At 43.8% G+C, this 24,063-nt stretch overlaps 1 protein-coding gene across 1 annotated transcript in view; it reads left to right on the forward strand.

Moving 5' to 3' along the window:
- Positions 1 to 5,642: 5,642 nt before the first annotated feature.
- The window catches only part of LOC147014054 (ETS translocation variant 1-like), a 65,117-nt gene continuing 46,696 nt past the window's right edge, over positions 5,643 to 24,063 (forward strand). Inside the window, exons 1-2 of the mRNA XM_085851659.1 lie at positions 5,643 to 5,941; positions 16,662 to 16,737. Of these exons, the coding sequence (XP_085707785.1) occupies positions 5,867 to 5,941; positions 16,662 to 16,737 (151 nt within the window). The 5' untranslated portion in view covers positions 5,643 to 5,866. The remainder of the gene's footprint in view (positions 5,942 to 16,661; positions 16,738 to 24,063) is intronic.

Raw genomic sequence — 24,063 nt, forward strand, 5'->3', positions numbered from 1 at the left:
ACAACACCAACCCCCCCACCCCCCCCCCCACACACACACACACACTCACACCCCACCACCTCTCCCCTGTAACCCTGAATGAACCACCCACCCATTTACCTGTGTGGTCCGTAATACATGGACGGCTCCCAAAGAACGAAGTTTCAAATACCCTGCCTGTAATTGATTCGCGTTCGCCAGGGGGCATCGCATACATATAAACTGTCAGGGGGAAAGGGTGGAGGTAGGTTGTTGAGGATGGAGGTGGTGATTGAGGGATGCTGGTAAGGTGGTTGAATGTAGGTGGGGTGGTTAATAAGTATAGATGGTAGTGGGGTTGTGCGCAGTGCCGGGTTAAGTCTCTGCTGGCCCTAAGGCACATTTTGAAATTTTATAGAATGGCCTGAAAATTTTAAATTAGATCTCGGGCTCATGGAAATGGACCCCAGACAAAAGATGAACTGATTCAAGAACAAAATATTTAATACAAATAGAGACAAATATTTAATGTGAAAATAATTTTTGGTTGGCCTTAAGGCACATACCTTGTCTGCCTAATGGTTAATCCAGCACTAGGTTGTGGATATGTAGAGGTGGAGTGGTTGAGGAATGGAAGTGAGGGGTGGGTGAGGAGTGGAGGTGGCTGGGGTGATTGGAGGAGTGAGCCGGGTGGTTGGGAGGTGAGGGAAGAGGGTGGGTGAGGTGAGGTGAGCTTTTTGAAAGAAAAGTTGAAAAAAGGGAGTTTGGCAGTAATTTGGGGGAGAGAGCATAATGGTAATACAGGACTATAAATTGGGCGGTGGGGGGGGGGTCGAAGTGGAGGAGGAGGATGTGGGGGTTAAGAGTATGAGTGGCGATCATTGCTCTAATCCATAGGTCGATGAAGTCATTCGGTCCCGCTGAAGCTCCATCCATCCACATAATCCGAGCATCTGCCACACAAAGAGCCACAGAGATAAACACAAATGAACCGGTAATGGATAATGTACTACGAACAAAGCGTATAATGACAAAAATATAAACTAAGCAATTGTCAGGATGAAAAAATGTGACATACACAACGTGTATTAGCTCATTTTTAAAATTCCAGTTTGGCTGAAATCGGTGAAGCCCCACGAAACAACACACACCATGAATTGTTTCTAGTCCGAGTTTGCACGAATGCCTGGAAAAGCCCGAGTGTGTAGAATGGTGCGATATGGAGCACAATGCATTTCTTTATGTAGGCGAGGTCCTTGTGAACATAAAATATTGTCGTCTTTTGCAAGTTGGACAAAGTAAGGTAGAGAAATATGAGGTTAAAAATAGGTGCAAGCGGAAAGAGAGAGCACAGTGAACGATGTTGTGCTTTGCAAACCCCGAGAGACAGAATCAAACTGGACCAGCAGCTCCTCTGGAGCGAACACAAAGCGAACCATTCACAAAAACCAGTGGAATTTTATGAATGGGGCCTCCAGCAAGGGAATGCCGAGTGGGAGGAGACAACGGGATCGGTTTTACCCCAAAAAGAATGACAAACCAGCCACGCCCCATTACTCCGATTGGTCCAGCGAGCGCTATGGTAACAAGCGGTCGGAGTGACACGATGCCCCCCCCCCCACCTTCTTGACTCTCATCCAACGATCCCAACTGCGATTGAACGACCTGGATGTTTCATTCACTAAACTCCTTCATCGTCACGTTCAAATAAACGACAGAAACAAACACCCTGTCCCATTTCAAAACGATTCCTTTACTCAGACCCCTCTCCATGACTTCAGATATCATTCATTTATTCATTCTTCAGCGAATGGAAGATTCATGCCAATGCGGTTTCAGCTGTCGATTTGAAACCCAAGGTGGTCACCTCCACCATGTGTTGACTTGTCGATAACTTTGTGTCCCAATCTAAGTACCGGGGTCTCCTTCCAGGTACTGTGCAAGGTGGTCCACATGTCTTATTACCGGTGTGTGTGTGATATATATATATATATATATATATATATATATATATATATATATATATATATATATATATATATATATATATATATATATATATATATATATATATATATATATATGGTGTCCCAAAAAAATACACAACTTTTAAAATGCTTCGTTTGATCCTAAAAAAGTAGTAATTTTGTCATGAATGCTTCATCTCTTGTTGCAGAGACCCTGAAGTTTATTTTGATACCAAGCAAGTGCCAGAAAAATGCCAAGACTGACCGTACAACAACGGACGAAAATTGTTGAACTTTGGTACCAGACGAAAAGTGTCATACAGGTGCAACGTCTTTACTCGAGACATTTCGGTATCCACTTGCGCCATGCACCAAACTTTCGGACAATAAAGTGCACCATCGCAAAGTTTACCAATGTGGGCACCATCTGTGACCTTCACAAGGGTCACAGTGGTCGGAAGAGGACAGGTCGTAGTGAAGACAATGTGGAAATGGTGAGACAGGCGGTCGTTCAGAGTCTAAAAAAAATCGATTCGACGACTTTCTGCCGAGACAAACATTCATAAGAGCACCGTTCAGAGGATCCTTCGCCAAGACATTCATGCCTTTCCATACAAAATTCAAACGGAAACGGTGCTTACTGATCAACAGAAATGCAAACAACTAGACTTTGCAAATAGGTTCTCGGGAAAGTTGGAGGAAGATGCAGACTTCCTCAAAAAACTTCACATGACGGACGAATGCCATGCTGAAGGAAAACTTTTGATCAGCTGAAGGAAAACATCCACCGAGAAATCCAGAATATTCCTCAGGAAACGTTTCCCAAAGTGATGGAGAACATGACAACGCGTTTGCAGGCAGTGATCGGACAACGTGGAGCCTACGTCGAACATGTGGTCTAAAAGAAAACGACGATTCTGCACCAAAATTTAAATTTTGGTGGCAATTTTGACATTGGTACAATAAACTTCAACCTTTCAGCTTTCTATCCAGCCATATATTTTTTTAAAAAATATTTGTGATGACCATCCTCTTTGCAGATGAAAAGTTGTATATTTTTTTGGGACACCCTGTATATAATTTACCATATGTGAGTTACCCTACTCACCATAAGCAGGTTGATGGTCTTGCGGTGTTTTACCGGCTCTATTCCGATCTTTATGGTCGTGCCCCCTCTGTCCAGCCACAATTCCATCAGGTCACCTGGTCTGCCTTGTTTCCCTCCCACAAATATAAACTCGGCGCTCAGCTTTTCTCTTTCACACTCCTCTTTTGTCACTTGAAGAACCGGCTTCCCGATATAGTTTCAAGTCTGCTGCCCTCAATCATCTCCGTTTAGTTTTACGACTCCTCGTTGAGACCCTGTTCTCACCTTTTACCTGGAATTTCCTCTCGTCGTGCTGTGGTGCAGTCGAACTAGAACAGATGATGGTTTTTGGTGGGGGATGATCTGACATGGTGGTGAGCAGCTGTGTTGAAGACCTGGAGGGAGGAATGAGATTGAAGAGGATGTGCATTGTAGGTTAATTACCTCCACCACCGAAGGTGAAGGGAGGTAGTTTTCACCTTTGTTTGTCTGTGAGCGCGATATCCCAAAACGTTATGGACGCATTCAGACGAAACTTGGTGGATAAGTTGGTTAGATGACAAGAACAGGCTTTTAAAATTTTGTTTCAGGTCCGAATCCAGAACCAGCCAATCAGTGGGATACAAAACTTAACCTGTTCAGCTTGGTGGACGTATGTGCTCTACCGAGTGCCATTCTACTTCAAGTTGTATCGTCTCTATAGGTTTGTACAGACGGACCAAACTGATGTTTGTAGTTTATTGTCGCAGAACTCACGAGGTTAACATATTATTACACCCACAAGTGATGATGCGATGTGCGATTGGCTACAGTACAGATGCAAAATGAATTGTGATTGGATGGATTTAAACAATTCAAATTTAAATGTGTAACCCCAACAAATTTCCTGTTATATGAACCCACCTGTACCTGTAATCATTGATACGAGTACGTGGCCGTACGTGCAACAAAATAGAAAAAAAACCGATGAAGAAGAACGATATCAAACCTTGAAAAGGCACATACTCAGGTCCCCAGCGTCAATTGTGACGTCATATCAAATGAGGAAGAAGAATTGTGACGTCAATTGTGATGTCATAGCACCGTGTCCTGTCATTGGTTTGGAAAATAAATAGTCATAACTTGGGAACCACTTGTCCGATTAATAGCAAACCTTGAAAAGGCACATACTCAGGTCCCCAGCGTCAATTGTGACGTCATATCAAACGAGGAAGAAGAATTGTGACGTCAATTGTGATGTCATAGCACCATGTCCTGTCATTGGTTTGGTAAATAAATAGTCATAACTTGGGAACCACTTGTCCGATTAATAGCAAACCTTGAAAAGGCACATACTCAGGTCCCCAGCAATGTAGCTGGCAAGTTTCAATTAGATCGGACCAGTGGTTGTCGAGAAACAGCGGTGTCAGACAGACAGACAGATGGACAGACGGACAGACAGAATGAATTAGAGATAGATACACCAGTAACCCCCCCCCCCCAACCCCCAGGTCGTGTCCTACATCTGAACCATGATGAGAACTTTCATGGTAACAATGGTTGTTTCGATGTTCCTATTGTAAGGAGCGATTGGATGGAACATTTCGGGTTCAAACCCAAATACCCCAATCCAAGTAATCATCTGGGTTTGTGTTATCATTCCTATAAATCACATTCATTCACCGTTTCATTCATCTGGGAAGTCGATTATTAGGTGATTTGACCACAATGACTCCTGGGTTTTGTAATCGATGCACTCCAACAACATGGGGTAAGTTATTGTTTGCAGGTTCCCATAGTTCATCCGTTACCTGCTGTCAGTATGATCTTCAATGAGCTTCACACCTGTATTTCAAACATGATGACCACAACCACAGGTCAACTAAAATGTGACCAATGTGGAATTACAAATCTACCTTAATATGTGGTCATGATCGAAGTTATTCTTCCCTGGTATCCGAACCAAAACCACAACTCAAACCACAACCCTAACCACAACTCCAACCACAACCCTAACTCCAACCACAACCCTTACCCTAACCACAACCCTAACCTTAACCACAACCCTTACCCTAACCACAACCCTTACCCGAACCTTAACCACAACTCCAACCCATAACCGAACCCTAACCACAACCCTAACCACAACTCTAACCCCAACCAAAACCTGAACCACAACCCTAACCACAACCCTAACCCTAACCACAACCCTAACCACCACCCTTACCCTAACCACAACCCGAACTATAAGCCTAACCACAACCTTAACCCTAACCACCACCCTTACCCTAACCACAACCCTAACCCTAACCACAACCCTAACCACCACCCTAACCACAACCCTAACCACCACCCTAACCACCACCCTTACCCTTACCCTATACGTTTACTATCTCAAAGCTCCCATGTAATTCAAGTCAGTCTCCGGTTCCGTGCGTGTTCTCAATACGTACGCCGTACGCGCCGTGAGGATTGTTTAACCGCACAAACCTTTGCTCAGTCGTCCTCACGATACCAAAGGTGCAAAATGTGTCGATGAGAAATGAAATTGCCTATTATGACGTCATCATTGAGTTCGTGATAATTGACGTTTAAACTGTTGCGGTGCAGTTCGGCTCCCGTAGTGCGCCGGTTTTTTGTGAATGGACCAGTGACCGAGGGGGAGGGGAACCTCGTTCATTCATAAAATCCTACCCACGAGGGGCGGGTGGGTGCTGGAGCTGCGCGCGGATTTGGGAGTGGACCGCGCACCGTTTGCGGACGGTCGTGCGTTCGTGCTTTAAGCAACTTTCGTGCGGTCCGTTCCAGGCCACCGTTACCCGGCTGCGTACTCGAACATGCCTTGTTAGCCGCGGCGAGGGCCCTGCCCGGCACCATGACGCCATGTACGGCTCTCCAGCGTTATCTCGACCAAGAAGTGCCTCTACTCGCCTCGGCTGCGCCTGTAACCGTGAGTACCATTCCATTACCTCCACGGATCTGGGTCACTTAGTGAGTACCATTCCATTACTTCCACGGATCTGGGTCACTTAGCGAGTACCATTCCATTACCTCCACGGATCTGGGTCACTTAGTGAGTACCATTCCATTACCTCCACGGATCTGGGTCACTTAGTGAGTACCATTCCATTACTTCCACGGATCTGGGTCACTTAGCGAGTACCATTCCATTACCTCCACGGATCTGGGTCACTTAGTGAGTACCATTCCATTACCTCCACGGATCTGGGTCACTTAGTGAGTACCATTCCATTACCTCCACGGATCTGGGTCACTTAGCGAGTACCATTCCATTACCTCCACGGATCTGGGTCACTGAGCTCGTAACTTTACCGCTGCCTTCTCCAAATGTAAATATGTCCTCATTACTTACGTCATATGAGTTTATATAAGGACAGTATATTTCATTTTAACCCACTTTAGGACACGGGGGGGGGGGGGTAAGTGGAGGAGAGGACGAGATTGGAGGATATGGATACACAAACAGAAGGAATTGTGGAGGAGAAGAGAAAACAGAAATTCCAACAAAAGTTTGTGGATTTAAACAAGGACAATAACTCTGTACTATCTCTTCTTTAATTGCTATAATTATAATGACGACGATGTAGTTCCAATACATTCAACTGTTAAGTGGGAGGGGGGGGTCGCAGGGTGAAAATTTAAAATTCTGAGACACACAAGTGGAAAGGGATGGTGCAGCAGCCCTGCAGGCAGACAGGACGTGGTGAAGTGCCTTCGGGGCATGCTCGAACAAGCACAGCAACACAATCATGTCGGGGAACACTGGATCGAGGTGCTAATGCTTTCTTTCCTCTTTGGTGGTCTTTATGGTGGACACAGTCAGACAGTTTTATTGCTGAATTTAACATGTTATTCAAGGAAATCCACGCACAGAAGTTCACACTCCTGCACACCTGCACAATTGGGGTCTTGCACCGTGAAAGCAACAACCCACGAACAAATGAGGAGCGGAACGGATGAAGACAGCAACAAAGCAAAATTAGGAGGAACCACAGACAGGAAATGGAGAACTTCCCTTTGTCTTGTATTCTCATGCGATGGATGAGACAAAACTCTACAATCGATTGGGAAAGTTCAAAAGATCAACTAAAACGTGACCAAGGTAGAATTACAAATCTACCTTAATGTGTGGTCATGATCGGTTATTCTTCCCTGGTATCCTAACCCTAACCACAACTCTAACCACAACCCAAACTACAACCCAAACAACTAAAACGTGACCAAGGTAGAATTACAAATCTACCTTAATGTGTGGTCATGATCGGTTATTCTTCCCTGGTATCCTAACCCTAACCACAACTCTAACCACAACCCAAACTACAACCCAAACAACTAAAACGTGACCAAGGTAGAATTACAAATCTACCTTAATGTGTGGTCATGATCGGTTATTCTTCCCTGGTATCCTAACTCTAACCACAACTCTAACCACAACCCAAACTACAACCCAAACAACTAAAATGTGACCAAGGTAGAATTACAAATCTACCTTAATGTGTGGTCATGATCGGTTATTCTTCCCTGGTATCCTAACCCTAACCACAACTCTAACCACAACCCAAACTACAACCCAAACAACTAAAATGTGACCAAGGTAGAATTACAAATCTACCTTAATGTGTGGTCATGATCGGTTATTCTTCCCTGGTATCCTAACCCTAACCACAACTCTAACCACAACCAAAACTACAACCCGAACAACTAAAATGTGACCAAGGTAGAATTACAAATCTACCTTAATGTGTGGTCATGATCGGTTATTCTTCCCTGGTATCCTAACCCTAACCACAACCCAAACTACAACCCGAACAACTAAAATGTGACCAAGGTAGAATTGCAAATCTACCTTAATGTGTGGTCATGATCGGTTATTCTTCCCTGGTATCCTAACCCTAACCACAACTCTAACCACAACCAAAACTACAACCCGAACAACTAAAATGTGACCAAGGTAGAATTACAAATCTACCTTAATGTGTGGTCATGATCGGTTATTCTTCCCTGGTATCCTAACCCTAACCACAACTCTAACTACAACCCGAACAACTAAAACATGACCAAGGTAGGATTACAAATCTACCTTAATATGTGGTCATGATCGGTTATTCTTCCCTGGTATCCTTTACTCTAACCACAACTCTAACCACAACTCTAACCACAACTCTAACCACAACTCTAACCACAACTCTAACCACAACTCTAACCACAACTCTAACCACAACTCTAACCACAACTCTAACCACAACTCTAACCACAACTCTAACCACAACTCCAGCCACAACCCGAACAACTAAAATGTGACCAAGGTAGAATTACAAATCTACCTTAATGTGTGGTCATGATCGGTTATTCTTCCCTGGTATCCTAACCCTAACCACAACCCAAACCACAACCCGAACAACTAAAATGTGACCAAGGAAGAATTACAAATCTACCTTAATATGTGGTCATGATCGGTTATTCTTCCCTGGTATCCTAACCCTAACCACAACTCTAAACACAACCCAAACTACAACAGGAACAACTAAAATGTGACCAAGGTAGAATTACAAATCTACCTTAATGTGTGGTCATGATCGGTTATTCTTCCCTGGTATCCTAACCCTAACCACAACTCTAACCACAACCCAAACTACAACCCGAACAACTAAAATGTGACCAAGGAAGAATTGCAAATCTACCTTAATGTGTGATCATGATCGGTTATTCTTCCCTGGTATCCTAACCCTAACCACAACTCAAACCACAACCCGAACAACTAAAATGTGACCAAGGTAGAATTACAAATCTACCTTAATATGTGGTCATGATCGGTTATTCTTCCCTGGTATCCTTACCCTAACCGCAACTCTAACCACAACTCTAACCACAACTCTAACCACAACTCTAACCACAACCCTAACCACAACCCTAACCCTAACCCTGTGTGCGCCGGGCGTACACAACCGGTCGTGAACACTTCCCTGGCTGAGAATGTTCTCTGGACAAGTCGCACCTTCATCCCAGTGCTGGAGTAGCCCTCACGCTGGTAACGAGCTTGGAATTTGCTGACACTGGCACACAATGGCCTACTGTTTTTAAAAGGCACCCCAATGTTTTTAACATCCACGAGTGAATGCTCACAGGCAAACTAAATATTTATGTTGAAAACGTGAAAAAAAAACAAAAAAAACTGTTCACTGTATGATGCAATGCTCTGCCTGTTACTCGCCAGGACGGCATTTTACAATCGAGGCAGGAATATCGGATCCAGACTAAATTTGGTCTTGACAATTGTATACACACCATTGTGGCAGGAAAAGTAACAGCATCACAAATTATTCAACTTGACTGAACAGTTTGTTAAATAATATTTATGTAGAAAAATGGGGGCCATAGATATATTACATATGCAAAAATGGAATGATATTTAATCTTCTGAGCTTTCCCTTGTCTGTCCCACACATTCTCTTCTCTTCTCTTCTCTTCTCTTTCCTTTCCCATCCTCATAATATCTTCTCTCTCTTCACCCCGACACCAAAATCTGACTTTTTAACTCCTCATCTTCCGAATCTCAATTCCTCTGCCCCTTGTATACTCAAAAATGACTCCCCAGTCACAACACTGATGACATATGACAGGCACTTAAAGGTGGTGGTGTTGGAGATTATTTGGTTCAGTCATTATTATCCATGCACTTTGTGCAGAAGAGTAGGCATCGGGTTTTTTTAAATTCAAAACTAAAATCCTCCCCTTGTACTGAGATCGGTGGATTGTGGTGCCCAAGTCGATGACATGAAATCTCATGTTTGATGTCTACTGATGAACTATCAAGTATCAACTTCTGTTTCTGGTTTCTTGGTCGTGGTTGCTTCTCTTGGTCCTCCGAGTGATCTGCTTCCAAAAGCTAATTAATTGTTCCAGATTTATCTGTGTAGCCATTGATTTTATGTTCTCTCGTTGTGTCAATTGGGCTGGCGGGATGGCCTTGAGGTACGCACACTCGCTGCCTTGAAGCTGTCTAGCCTGGGTTTGAATCCCGACCCAGCTTAACTGTCATCCTCGTGTTTCAGAGGAAGGGTGATCCGTCAATGTGTGTGCCGTCCCTCAGATGGGTGTCCTATCTGCCAGTAATAGTTGGTGGACGTTCAAGATCCCACGGTGTCCTTTGCAAAGAGTCGGCGAGCAATTGCTGGTGCCATGGCCAAAAAATTCCAGCCCTAACCTCGTGTTCTCCCTGAACCAAGGGAACAAAGTGCAAAAGCGTCAACCCCCAAGAGTGTTGCTACTCCCCTGAGATGGACATGTGAATTAATAGTAGTAGTGGTATCATCTGGTGTTGGCTTAGTGGTTAGGGTGGCTGGCTTAGGATCTTAGGGTCCTGAGTTTGAGCCCCTGTCGGCTGTTGAATTAACACTAGGTGGGGTTGACTCAGCCTGTCGTCCTTCTGTGGTCGATGAAATGAATACCAGTGTACTGGTAATAGTGGCACAGCTGTGCTCTCAGCCATTGATGCTACCTGCAGCCTTGTGCTGCATTGGAAGGAGTAGTATTCGTAGTCGTTTGTGTTGATTGTTCTTCGTACTGAGTGATCATGCCTGTGTTTTTGTCATGCTCCTTCTATTTATTACCTCCACCACCAAAGGTGTATGGAAGTTATGTAGTCACCCCTGTTTGTCTGACTGTCTGTTTATGAGTCGGATATCTCAAAAAGTTCTGGATGGATTTGGAGAAAACTTGTTGGACATGTTGAGTGTGTGGCAAGGAAAGAATTGATTCGATTTTGTTGAAGATCTGGAAAAGAGAATTATTTTATCTTTCATGTGATTTGTCACCATTGAAGGCCAAAAACGATATATAGCACGATATTTGAAAACGTTTGAGACGGATTCGGTCGAAACCTGCCGGATGAGTTGGGCAGGTGACAAGAAGAAGCCGATTCGATTTTGGTTCAGGTCCAGATGCAGATCCAGACTATCATTGGGATGCACAGCGTAAACTGTTCAGCCTGGAGGTGCAGTATGTACTCTACCGAGTGCCATTCTGGTTTTGATCCTGTGTCTCAGGATCGGATCGTTTTGGGGCCTACCCGCTTTCTTTTTTGTTTTTAAACCGTTTCCCATGCCCACTCTCCACGTCTCCATTCCCTCTGTCCCATTATTCATCATCCTTCACTTACTTCCTTGATTATACCTTCTGTTTTATAAAATATTGACAAAAAAAAACTTTCTTTCCTCTTTTTCATTCTTACTCTTCCTCTCCTCTCACTCCAGCAATTTAAATCTTTTTAAAATGTTCAATCTTCCCACATGCTTGCTTCCAAATACCTTTCCCCCAGTCTGCTTTATATTCTCTCCTCTCCATCCCTGGATGACCCTAGACAGATGTTCACAACTACCTCAGGTCATCCTCCATCCATATTCACGATCTCTTCTACCCTAAACGACCCCATTCCCAAGCACTCCATTTTTCCAGGTTATTGTGATTTCATCTCATTCCCCTTCCTCTTATTGCCGTGTTTCATTCAGCTTGTGTACAACTTGTTCACCCCCATGTGTCCTTCTCCCCTTCTTGATTTCACTCTCATTCCAACTCTCACTTCTAGTCTGCTGTTGGAAGATTTTTTTTCCTCTTACTCCAGCCACATCCTCATCACAATAACAAACAAAAAAAGAGCAATCGGAGATCGCAAACCCTCACCAGGAGTTATGTGTGGTGTTTGTGCACTGGTGGTACGTAATTAATGAGACATGATTGGACCTGCCACTTTATAACTGCCGTCAGTGATGACCGGGTACCAAGACGTCCTGCTTTGATGCAACCCCGCTTTGATCGGACACCTGACCCTGCCGGACCCATGACGTTTTTTTATTATTAATTTGAATTTAGAATGGAATTGAAATAAATTCAATTCAAATCAAATGGAAGACCAAATAGGTACAGTCCTGCATTGGAATAATCACAAGGAACCCGAACAAGAAAAAAGCAAAGATGAAGTCATCAGAAGTAACCTGGATAGGATTCACATTTCAGCTTCTGCTCCTCTACCCTCAAACCCATCCAGGCATAGCCAAGTGAGCCTTATTCAAAAAAAAAAAACACATATTAAAATATATTAAATAATTCTGGCTGCCAAAGAAGGTGTCCGATTAAGTTGAAATTTAAAACATATATTCCCCATCACTACTGGATCATAATTGTGAAGTTTTATGTTGATAAATGAAGCGGTTCAAAATAATTTTTAAAAGATTTTTGTTTAATCCAAAATGGCTGCCAGACCATGTGACCTATCAATTATAATTATTTGTGAACATCCTGGTATCCCAAAGGCTTGGGAAACGTGTGTGAAGTTTCCCCTCGATCTGTCCAGCCATTCTGGAGAAGATTTTTTATAGGTTTTTTGGGGTAAATCCAATAGGCTGCCAAATCATGTGACTAAAGATGTCATAGGTGGAAACGTTTTGTTCCTCATGGGTAGGCGGTCGTCATAGCTGAAAAATTTTGCCTCGATCTGTTCAGCCATTTCAGAGAAGATTTTTTTTTTATTATTATTTTTTTATTTTTTATCTGGCTGCCAAACCCCACATGACTGATGACATCATCAATTATTTTCTGTTGACCAATTTATCCCTAGATGACCCTCAAAATGTTCATACATTGACCATTTATTCTGTTTATTCTGTTTATTCTGTTGTTTATTCTGTTATTTATTTTATTCTGTTCATTTATTCTGTTGACCATTTATCATACTGATCAGATGTAGCATTCTACATATGCAATTATGACGTCATAACGAAGTTATCTATGACGTCATAAAAAAAATCACACTTATTCCCCATGAGGAGTCCTGTGCCAAGTTTCAATGTTTTCCTTGGTGCAGTTTCAGATGGAGGTCCGATTTGTTTTTTTTTTCCTTTTTTCCAACATGGCTGCCACACAACATGACCTATAACGTCATGAAAATTAAAACATTCTACATGAGTAGTAGCTGCTATGGTGAAAATTGTGTCAATCCGACAAGTGGTTGCGGAGAGAAACTGTACTCACTATCTGTGTGGACAGACAGACAGATAGTCAGACAGACCCAAATGCAATACCCTCTTCTTCTTCTTCTTATTCTTCTTATTCTTCGTTCTTGTATTTATTATTCCCAGTGAACATATTGTGTCAATTATTTTTTTTTCTTTTTCTTTTCTGCAGTGTCTTCAGCTCAGAGAAGGTTGCACATGCATTACAAAAAAAAACTATTTTTGAAACTTCCCCAAGGGCATTAAGAGTTGACCGCATTGAGGGGATTGACACCATATGTAAACCACACCAGACCAGGCAGAACAAGCAGATAACTTCCTCATTTAAGGTCATTAGTGAGCCAGGTTGGTTTTTGCTGACAATATGACAGCGACGCAGTAATACTTTTGTATCAAATCCTTAACATTTGGGCCCACACTTTCTGGAATGCCTGTCCATGACATTTCATAAAGAAAGTTTACTTTCAAGAGAATAATCATGACAGTGAATCATGGACGAAGCAACGCCGTATGTGGGATTCGACCCTGGGATCACAGTCTCATGAGTCGAGTGCTCATAACAAAGAAGTACGTGCTCCAGTAATTGTATAACTTTGTACAAAAAAACAATCGGTAGTTTCCATACAGATGAATCCACGCCACTCCTGGATGCCCTCTTCTCATGGATGTGCGAACATGGATTTACATTTGACCTTGGCTCAGCCATAGTGTCAGCGAAGCATTTCCGATGCCGGAAGAGTCGAGAGTCGATTTCCGTCAATGCTCCCTAATCTGCTGAGTAACCTGGGAGATGATGTACCAAAAGGTAGGACGATCTCCAAATTATACTCGTCATCACCGTCGATATCGCAATTATGCCACGTCAGCATAGTCCTTGATATGGTTTAGCACCCGAGAGGTTGTGGGTTCAAATCTTGCAATAACATTAGCATAATGTGAACTCTGGTAGCTCTAGGGGTGGTACCAATGAACTTGTGATACATTAAAGAAAACCCAACTGGCTCACTAATGCCCTTCAGGAAGAGAAGAATCTCAGCTTGATGTATCGTTGTCGCATTTAACACGATTAATGACATGTGATTGGCTCAGTGAGGGTTTGGAGGGGGAGTGTGGGTATTGTGTGTTCTGAAGAGTTTTATTTAATGATTTTTATTTTATTTTATTCTAAGTTTGGTGACACAGGCCGAATGGCATTGTAAGGCTTGATTTGTAATCCATTCCTCTGCAACATTATGTTTATTATTAGCCACAGAGGAGACACTTGCAGGTTAGGATATCATTGTAAATGTTCATAAAGAACACCTCTGGACCACGTACAATACATTGCCCATCGATACAAACATTTGCATGCGTACGAGCTCGATAACTCAGATAAAAGACCCAAAAGGTTTGTTTGATGAATAATAACACGTGATAATAAAGGAAGAAAAGGCAAAACAAATATAACAGAGACCACTAACCTTTTCTTCTTCTTCGTCTTCTTCTTTCGGCTGCTCCCGTTAGGGGTCGCCACAGCGGATCATCCGTATGATCCGCATCATGATTTGGCACATGTTTTACGCCGGATGCCCTTCCTGATGCAACCCTGGTCGCCTCTTACGACACAGGGATATGGTACACCTATTTTAACCGGGGTATACACCGGCCCAGTATACTGGTACTCATTTCGCCGACCTCAGAAGGATGACAGGCTGAGTCAACCCCCTGGTGTATTAATTCAGTGGCCCAACAGGGCTTGAACTCAGGACCTTTTGGATCCCAAGCCGCTGCCCTAACCACTGCGCCAACACCAGGCTTAGACCACTAACCTTTTCAAATACCTCAAATGGTAGTTGATCCGCCATGAATAAAAAGAGAGTTACTGTTTCAGGCTTTACCCTTCCTCGGAACAAGGAAAGAAAGGGTTATTAGGTGGCTGGCTTAAGATATTAGGGTCTTGGGTTGAAACCCCCTGTCGGGCCATTGAATTAACGTTGGGTAGGGTTGACTCAGCCTGTCATCCTTCTGAGGTCGGCAAATTGATCAATAGTGTACTGGTGTAGTAGCACAGCATCAATGGCACGACCACCCCACCCCCCCCCCCCAGCCAATGATGCTACTCACAGCCTTGTGTTGCACACGAAGGAGGAGGAACTATCAAGTATCAACTTCCTTTTTCCGGTTTCCTGGTCATGATTGCTTCTCTTGGTCCTCCGAGTGATCCGCTTCCAGATTTGTTTTGCCTTTTCATATTCTTTCTGAAGGACGAAGAGGTCTTGGTGTGACCTGAGGGGCTCGTATAATGTCGTACTCAAACCCTTTGTCCAAATCACCGGTTGCCTTGTAATGTTAAACAAACATTTTATCATCGTTCACTGTTTTGTTGTTTATACTTCTTTTTTTATTAATTTCTTTAAATTGTTCTCATAATAAACCTCCGCAAACCAAACGGCACCAAAATAAAAAGGAAATCTTTTGATGAGTGATCGTATTCTGTTTCTGCTCTGAAGTTTACAAATTCAAAATCTTTACGCGGTTCCAGATGCTCTTAACACACGCAGTGCTGTTTCATCAATTAGTGTGACTTCCCCGTGATCTCTTCTACCACGAAAAGCAAACTTTCAACCACAATGAGTGGGGCAAAATTGCACCACCCAATGTGGTTGCGAAATGATTTCGGACGAAATAACAACGGTTGCAAAAAAAAAATTGTGTCCATTTGTTCATCTTTCCAGTTATTTATTTCGTTTTTTTTTTTTTCTGTGCGATCGCCCGTTTCACTCAGTACACGCAGAAGTGGTGTAATTGCCTAAACTCAAAGGTTCACTTTTGGTCCAACTCCAAGTTAACAAACGTGTTAGTCATACTTCGTGCAAAGCGATGCATTCTAGAGTACACAGTTTTATTAATTTATTTTTGGGATATGCAACAAGGCTGATGTCTTCTCTGCAAACACTTGCTTGTGGAGGTTCAAGACGCAAAGGTTGCTTTTGGCAAATGAGTGGGCTATTGCATGTCGTGCTTCAGCCAAATCCAAACCTTCTGCCTGAGAAAGCAATGACAAACCATCCATCCATCCATCCACCCATTGGGACCATACTCTGTGCAGAGCGTTGGTGCTGCCTGAGCAGTCTCCTTGGCTATTTGGCACAATCCTGGGTGGGTTGCACTCCGACACAGGATACCAGCATGCTGGCACTCATTTTGCTGACCTCGGAAGGATGACAAGCCGAGTTAACCCCACCTGGTATTAATTCAACAGCTGAGCAGGATTTGAACTCAGGACCCTAGGATCCCAAGCCCACCACCCTAACCATGAAGCCAACACCAGGCATACAAACCATCCAGTGTGTTCTTTCCCAGGAAACCTACTCTCCTATCCAAGAATGATACTTGTGAGATGATCGAGGAGAAAATGGAACTATGATTCATCACAGATCCCAAGACTTTTTAATTGCTGACCTTGTTTTGGTATCGACTGTAGTTTTCCTTGTACGTATCACAAAAGAGGGAAACAGAACAATGGTGGCAGGTTTGACCTCAAAGTATCGTGTGCTTTCTTTGCCATAAGAGCTGTGGGTTATTTAAATATTCCTTTCAATGATGCATACGTGTGGTTACATTTATTTATTTTACAATGAGCAACTGTGGTTTCTGTACCAGGATCAAAAAGTCCAGCATTGCCAAGGTTCGGACAAGGATCACCACAGGCCAGAGGCACTCGCCCAGGAATCAGAAGGTAAGAATCGTAAAAGTGAACCGAGGATGCAAGGACACCTGTTGGAATAATGTATATTTATCGGTGTTTACAGCTCGTTTCCACAAATATTACAGCTCGTTAACGTTTACATCCAGCAAAACGATATTTAAAGTGAGAACGAACCCGAGTTGGAAATGAACGTTGACACCTTGCAGCATTTGCAAAATAATCCCCACAATGGCGGAAACTAATCTGACCCGATCTCTTCGCACATCTTTTCAAATTGCTTTTTCTCCGGGGCCCATTGTTATTAAATTTACCAAATGACAGCCTGTTACAGCACGAGTACATAAACTGCAGTTAAGTAAGCACCTGCCGATGTAATCCATGTGGGAGCATCAGCAGGTCCAATGGAATTTGTTTGCGATACATGGAAGTCGAATGGAAAATGATTGCATGTGATTGTTCTTGGTGCATCGAGTGTACACGACTGTCGGACATAAAATATGGCGACTCGTCACCGCGGGGACATCCGAGCCTCTTAGCAGCAAATTTTGATCCCTGTGATTGCGCCAGTAAAAGGCAGGAACGTACTTAATTAAATTAATCCTCACTTTCACAGATTTCCGTGAAGCATAATGCTCAACGTTCAAACCGCACCGTGTGTCACCCATCACAGCTCAGCCTTTGGCCTTCCTTCTCTTCTGCCTCACCTTTGTGGCAAGGCAAGCTCGCAGGTTCAAGGGTGCGACTGGCTGGACGGTCCTTCGGTTGTAAAGTGTTTTGTGACCTTTCAAAGCACGGCGCAAGTGAGCCAACGTGGTGTCGGCCTGCCGGAGTCAGAGACTATGTGCCTGCTCGTCTTGCCCTCTGTCGACGATCGTAATGCAATTGTCCGGTTATGCTTCCAGGTAGTCAGGGAGTTTGTTCGTTCGAATTCCATTTTAAATAATTATTTTTCAAGTCACTACAACTGTTGGGGATTGTAAAGGGTGGGGGGGGGGAGGCATGAGATTGAGATCAATATCCTGAAGACCACAAACTATGGTGACTATATGGCTGAAGAAAATGGATTTCTTTAAGTGACCAATTCTTATGATCAGGATAGGAGCATCTGCTTCACAGGTATATTGAACCTCTTCCTGATATTAACACAAAAACAGCTTCTTAAGATAAAGAAGGGTAAAAGGGTGTTCTTGTGACCGAGGTGACTCGTATCATTCCGTACTCAAACCCTTTGTCTAAATCACCGGTTGCCTTGTAATGTAAAACAAACATTTTATCATCGTTCGCCGTTTCTTGTAAATCTTTGGAGTAAATCACAGCTAAAGTATACTTTTTTGCCGTTGACAAAAGTGCTTTCATCTCATTCATAAAGAATCCATTTTCTTATTTATACTGTACATGGAAAGGGGAGTTTTGAGGAATACAACACATACAAAGATGGAGTATGGAGTGATGCTTAACATGGCTGTATTGCAAGTATTGCACGTGTGCATCACCAGTAGTTGTGCATCACACGAGCCCCAATGGAACAAGGACCACAGAATAGTGTGGACTGGCTGCAGTAGAGATGGTGGAGGGGGGGGGATAATAATCATAAATCAGGAAGGGGGGACAGAGGGAAAACCAGGCTGGTCATCTCTTCATAGCTCGTAACTGAATAATGTCAGACCTCCTGGATACACTCGTAAAGTACATATGAAAGTGTGTGTGTGTGTGTGTGTGTGTGTGTGTGTGTGTGTGTGTGTGTGTGTGTGTGTGTGTGTGTGTGTGTGTGTGTGTGTGTGTGTGTGTGTGTGTGTGTGTGTGTGTGTGTGTGTGTGTGGACCAACAAGGAGCACCTGCCACACATCCACCCTTTTTTAACTGTTCATTACTCAGTTATCGATGATTTGGGATTATAGGTCGGAAATAAGATGTACAAGTTAAAATGATACAAAAAATGGTTCAAACACTTACGTACTATCGGCTGACTGATACTGCAGTTGGCAGTGTAGCAGCTGATGCTGCATTTAGCAAGGGGTGGGGGAGGTTGTTCTGTATATTTCACAGACTGCAATGCAAATGGAAATTCTTTCATTTCTCATTTCCTGACTACAATTCAAAATCTTCCCTAACTGTGTAATGGATGCTAAAACAGGGTGGATGTAGAGCAAGCACCCCTTGTTGGTTAGCAAGTGTTGGTGTGGCATTAAGGGTTCATGGTCACCATTCCAGTTAAGAGATGACTATTGGATGCTCATGGAGGAGTTTGATGACAGATGAAAGTTCAATGAGTTAACAGTGTGACACAGACAAACATGAAGACACTGGATGGACAGACAAGGCTCATACAGGAAGTAAGGAACAACACTGGTAAAATAGCAAGTGGATTACGATGGAATTTTTTAAATGTTCAGAAAGGCCCACATAAGTCAGGGATTGGGGGGGAGGGAGGAGCGATGAAGATAAAGTCAATATGAGGTCATGAGTTGTCATAACATTTGATCAGTGATCTGTTCAGCCATTGGAGTCTCATCGATACAAAAAAGGAGCCTAGTTTCTCCATCCGTAACACTTTGTTCCGAAGAGTTTCTGTTGTTGTACGATAATACAAACGGTATCATTGGAAAGGTAACACTGTAGTCCATTTATTTGGAAACGAAATTCGTTTGTTTAATCACATTCACTCACCTGTAGTAAAAACCCGTGTTTCCGGGATTGAGAAGAAGCTTTAACGTCGCGGTTCCAACAGTAACATTTATTTTTCTGCGACCGCGGGAACCCTTTGCAAGGACACGGGAGGAGCACACAAAAGGAAATATAGTAATAATTCTCGAAGCAATAGAAACCAAGAAAAAGAGCAATCAGAGATTACAAACCCTTCTTTTGAGTGGTGTATTTTTTTTTATAGTTTTTCGGAGAAATCCAATATGGCTGCCAAACCATGTGACCTATGACATCATATGTGTGAACCTTTTTTCCCCTCATGGACAGGCAGTCATATATGTAAAGTTTCGCCACGATCTGTTCAGCCACTTCTAGGTCATGTGGAGGTGGGTCGGTTCATTCATTTTCGTTGTGCAGATCACCAATCTAAACGAAATTCACCCTGTACATTCATGAGAACACACCATTGAAATTCCTACTTGTTTCCAGATGCACAAGTTGACACACCGACAGTTATTACCGTTTGAAATTACCGCCGTGAAGTGGGCATGGCATGCTTGTAATCGTGGAGGAAACGACCAGGAAACAACAAATCAAGATGGCGGCGCCCATGGTTGTCGTGTGATTTAGAGTGATTTTTGGTCTTTCAACAATCAAATATGCGTGGTTTCATACACTTGGGCGCGGAGGATGATGAGAAAGTGACGCAATTCACCGATAAGAGCTGGCGTAAGGTATGCGAGTGTTCGAAGGCTTGGTGCGACGCCGCAGATAGTGAAACTATCAAGAAATGCCATTTGCTGGCTGATCGAATTATGAAACTGCTGCCAATGACTGATCCTCCTGCGGATGCCAGCCGTCACCGGTTCTGCTATGCGTCGTTTTGTAACAAGGATCATATAAAACGTGCTGAAGCCAAGAAAAGGAAATCGGAAGCCAGCACTACTGCAGTTTCTGCGAGAGCCAGTAAGGAGGTGGGTGGACTCGAAGAAGAGGGGCACTCATACCACAAAATACATAGAAAATCCCTCAGAACCTCTGTAGAAAGGGTGGCTGGCAAATCAGCTGATGTACTGCCAATAATTTGTGTCATATGCCAGAAAAAAGACAAATTCATCCGTGTCAAAGGAAAATCTCAACGTGATCAGTTGTCCCTGGCAGAAACACAGGATGGAGGAAAGCTGAGGGAAACTGCTCAGCAGAGGAGAGATGAACGTGATGTGAGAATAATGACAACTATAAAGGATAAAGACTGTGTGGCGCTGGAAGTTTGTTATCACCATAAATGTTATTACGAGTATGTGAATGACACAAACCACAGACAGAGTGAAAGTAAACTCCAAACTCAGAAAGTGAACAATGACTCAACATTTGACATTTTCTGTGATAAAGTAATCCAGGTAAGACTCATTGATGGAAAGCAATCTATACATATGAAGAAGTTGTGTGAGATGTTCAATGACCTACTCAGAGTATGCGAAGGTCAGGATAAGGCCAACTACCAGGCAACAAGACTGAAGAAAAGACTGCAGGAACGGTACCCAGACATGATTTTCTATCGTCCACCAAAAATGTCTGAGAGCGAAGTGGTGTACATGAAGGACATTGATATTGGTTCCATTGCTCAGGCTGCTGTTGGAGACAGTAGCTCTACAACAGAAACAGTCAACAACAGAGGATGAAGCCAGTCAGGGTCTACAGCAGGGCGACTCAGACCTCAATTTACATGTTCTATACTCAGGAGCACTCATGGTGAGGGATGACCTGAACAAACACCAAGGTGTGGACATTATATGGCCCTACTTGGAAATGGTGGAGCTAGCACTGGAGCTTATACGAGCAACTCGTACTTCGAACTGGCCGAAACGCCTTGCGATCACGAGAGCGTCAATGCCCTGGTACTTTGCGTACGATCACCTAAACTATGCAAGGAACTTACCCGTTTACTGGCTGGGAATGGCTGGGCGATAGCACTCCCACTCAGACACCTATCAAGCGTTCGTGGACGGCAAATGGACTGCCCAACGGCATACTCGTTATGGATTTAGTAGCGTTACGTGTGATCAGATCATCGAGCAGACTTTAAATAGGGACAGCAAGACCAGTGGAGGCATCATTGGTTACACTCAGAAAAGCACAACTGTGAAGAAGTGGATCCTGTCCCAACCAGCACGTGCAGAAATCGCAAGGAAATGTGAGTCCATGGCGAGTATCTACGACTAGCCCCGAACGAGAAAGGATTTGGATATGTGGAGCTCGAAGAAGAACGAAGCAGTGGTGGTACAAGTGATGGACACAGTACTTCAAATGGTTAACCCTTTCTCCGGCGCTCACCTTGAACTCGTCAATATTAGTTCAGGTGTCATCGCACCGCCATCCACTTCCACGGACTTGATGAACGCGTATGTCAAGGGAAAGAATGCTGTCGTGCAATTCATGCATGATTGGCTTCTCTCGGGTGAGGTCCCATTCTTCAGTCCGATTTTGAAGGCCAAATTGGCAACTTTCTTGAAGGCGCGAGGAAAGTCGGCGACTCCCCACCAGCAGACGCCGAAGGCTGAAATTGCGAATGAACGTCGTCTTTTCACACGACTGCTGTTGATTGGAGAGAAAAGCAGTGTAACACTCCACGATCTTTTCGCGTACCCACTGGCGAACATATCTTTCCCGCTGGCATCTGGTGATGGTTCGATTGCTAAGATAGACAAAGCCAAACTCCGTAACCATATACTGAAACTGTGACTTGATTGCCGTGTGGACGCTCAGTCTATCCAAGGTGCAACAATTGTGGATGGAATGACCGTTATTCAGGCGATAAAGGCTGGTTCACTGCCTAACACTTTTGGCAAACTGGAAGAGATGGTGCTGAACATCGTAGTGGCCAAAGCATGACATAACCAACCTTCGAGACTGGACGTGGTGTTTGATACTTACCCAAGTATCAGCATCAAGTGGCTGGAGCATGCCAGACGAGCGGGCAGGGTGGGCGATCTTCAGGTGCGAACCATCTACGGACGTGATCAAGCCCTTCCAAAACAGTGGGCCAATTATCTCCTGAGCGGAGCCAACAAGGAGGCGTTGATAGAGTTAATCGTCGAATCGTGCACGAGAAACATCGCTCCATCAAAATGGGTGACATGCTGTTGTACGTCAGTCATGCGGCAAATGTGAGAAAATCGAGGCGTCGAATGGTGTCATGACGTGTCGTGTCATCAGTACCTGAACTTGAATGTGACTATGAGGAAGCTGACACGAAGCTCCTGCTACATGCCACTCACGTGGGACAGAATGAAGAGTCAGTGCGCATAGAGAGTTTTGACACCGATGTGTTTGTGTTGGCGTTGGCTCACTCTAAGTCGATTCGGGCACGAAATTTCCATCTGATCACAGGAAGTCCCAAGGACATTATCGTCGTTGACATTAGGAAGCTGAGTGATGCCCTGGAAAGTTCTGTCTGCGATGCGTTGATAGGTTTGCACAATTTCACGGGAAGTGATACCACCAGTGCATTCCATGGTAAGGGCAAAACAAGGCCATTCGACTCGATGATGAAGGGTCCCCATCTCATCACCTGTTTCGGGAGCATTGGTCGAGAATTCACGCTAGATCAGAATATCATTCACGACTTGGAACAATTCGTCTGCGCCATGTACAATCAGCCGACCATGAAGAGTGTGGATGAGGCTCGCCACAAGCTATTCTGCAGCCAGTCGCTGGGAGAACAGAAATTGCCGCCTACAAGCGACGCTCTGATGCTGCATTGCAAAAGAGTGAACTATCAGTCTGCGATCCACCACCGCATGATGGAGAGGTTGAGAGAAGCCCCTTCTCCTACATTTCACGGATGGATGGAACGCAACGGAGCACTCATTGTTCACTGGCTGAGCAAACCACCAGCACCGAAGGAACTGTTAGAGGCGACGAAATGTAATTGCAAGAAGATGAAATGCGAGACCAACCAGTGTTCTTGCCGGTCAAAAGAACTGTCCTGCACAGAGTGTTGTGGGTGTCAAAACTGCACCAACGATGAACAGACCCGTGCAGAATTGGAACTTATGGATGATGAAAGCGGAACTGACGATGATTCCGATGACGAACTGTGAATGTAGGTGTCACACTGCTTTGGCTGTGGTGATCTACAACACAGTAGTATTCAGGTTGGTTAGCATGTAATAGTGGACCTGAGTTTTGTAATAACAGCAGTCAAGAGCCGAGTCTAGCAACCGCTTCAGAGCAAGAAATACTGGAGTTCTAAGACAGTAATCTTCTTGTGGCGGTTCTACTTTTCATCAGGCTGAGTCGCGCAGTCTCTTTGTCTTTGATTTAATCCATCATAGCCAATGTAACTGTCTTTAATAGGCGCTGTAACTGCATTTAATAGTCAATGTGACTACCTTTAAGAGCCAGTGTGGTTGCCTTTTAAGCAAAAAGTTGCCTTGGCCCACTCGAAGGGCTGTCTGGTCGGTCCAGACGTTTTCGGCCGGTAAAAATATGTAACTGCTTCGGTTTACGACCTTTAATTATAAACATCTTTAATAACAGTGAATAGGGCTCTGTATAAACATATTGTATCATTTTAAGACCTCACAAGAGTTTTCTTTGACGTACATATCAGTCTCTCCTTGATTCTTCATTTCTGTGTCAAAACCGTGCTTTAATGTTCGGTGTATCTTTAATTGCCAAAAATGACCAATTGTGTCACATCCTCGACGT

The sequence above is a fragment of the Eptatretus burgeri genome, chromosome 13, assembly GCF_056783735.1.
Source record: "Eptatretus burgeri isolate ZD-2024b chromosome 13, Ebu_testis_v1, whole genome shotgun sequence".
NCBI classification, from domain to species: Eukaryota; Metazoa; Chordata; class Myxini; order Myxiniformes; family Myxinidae; genus Eptatretus; species Eptatretus burgeri.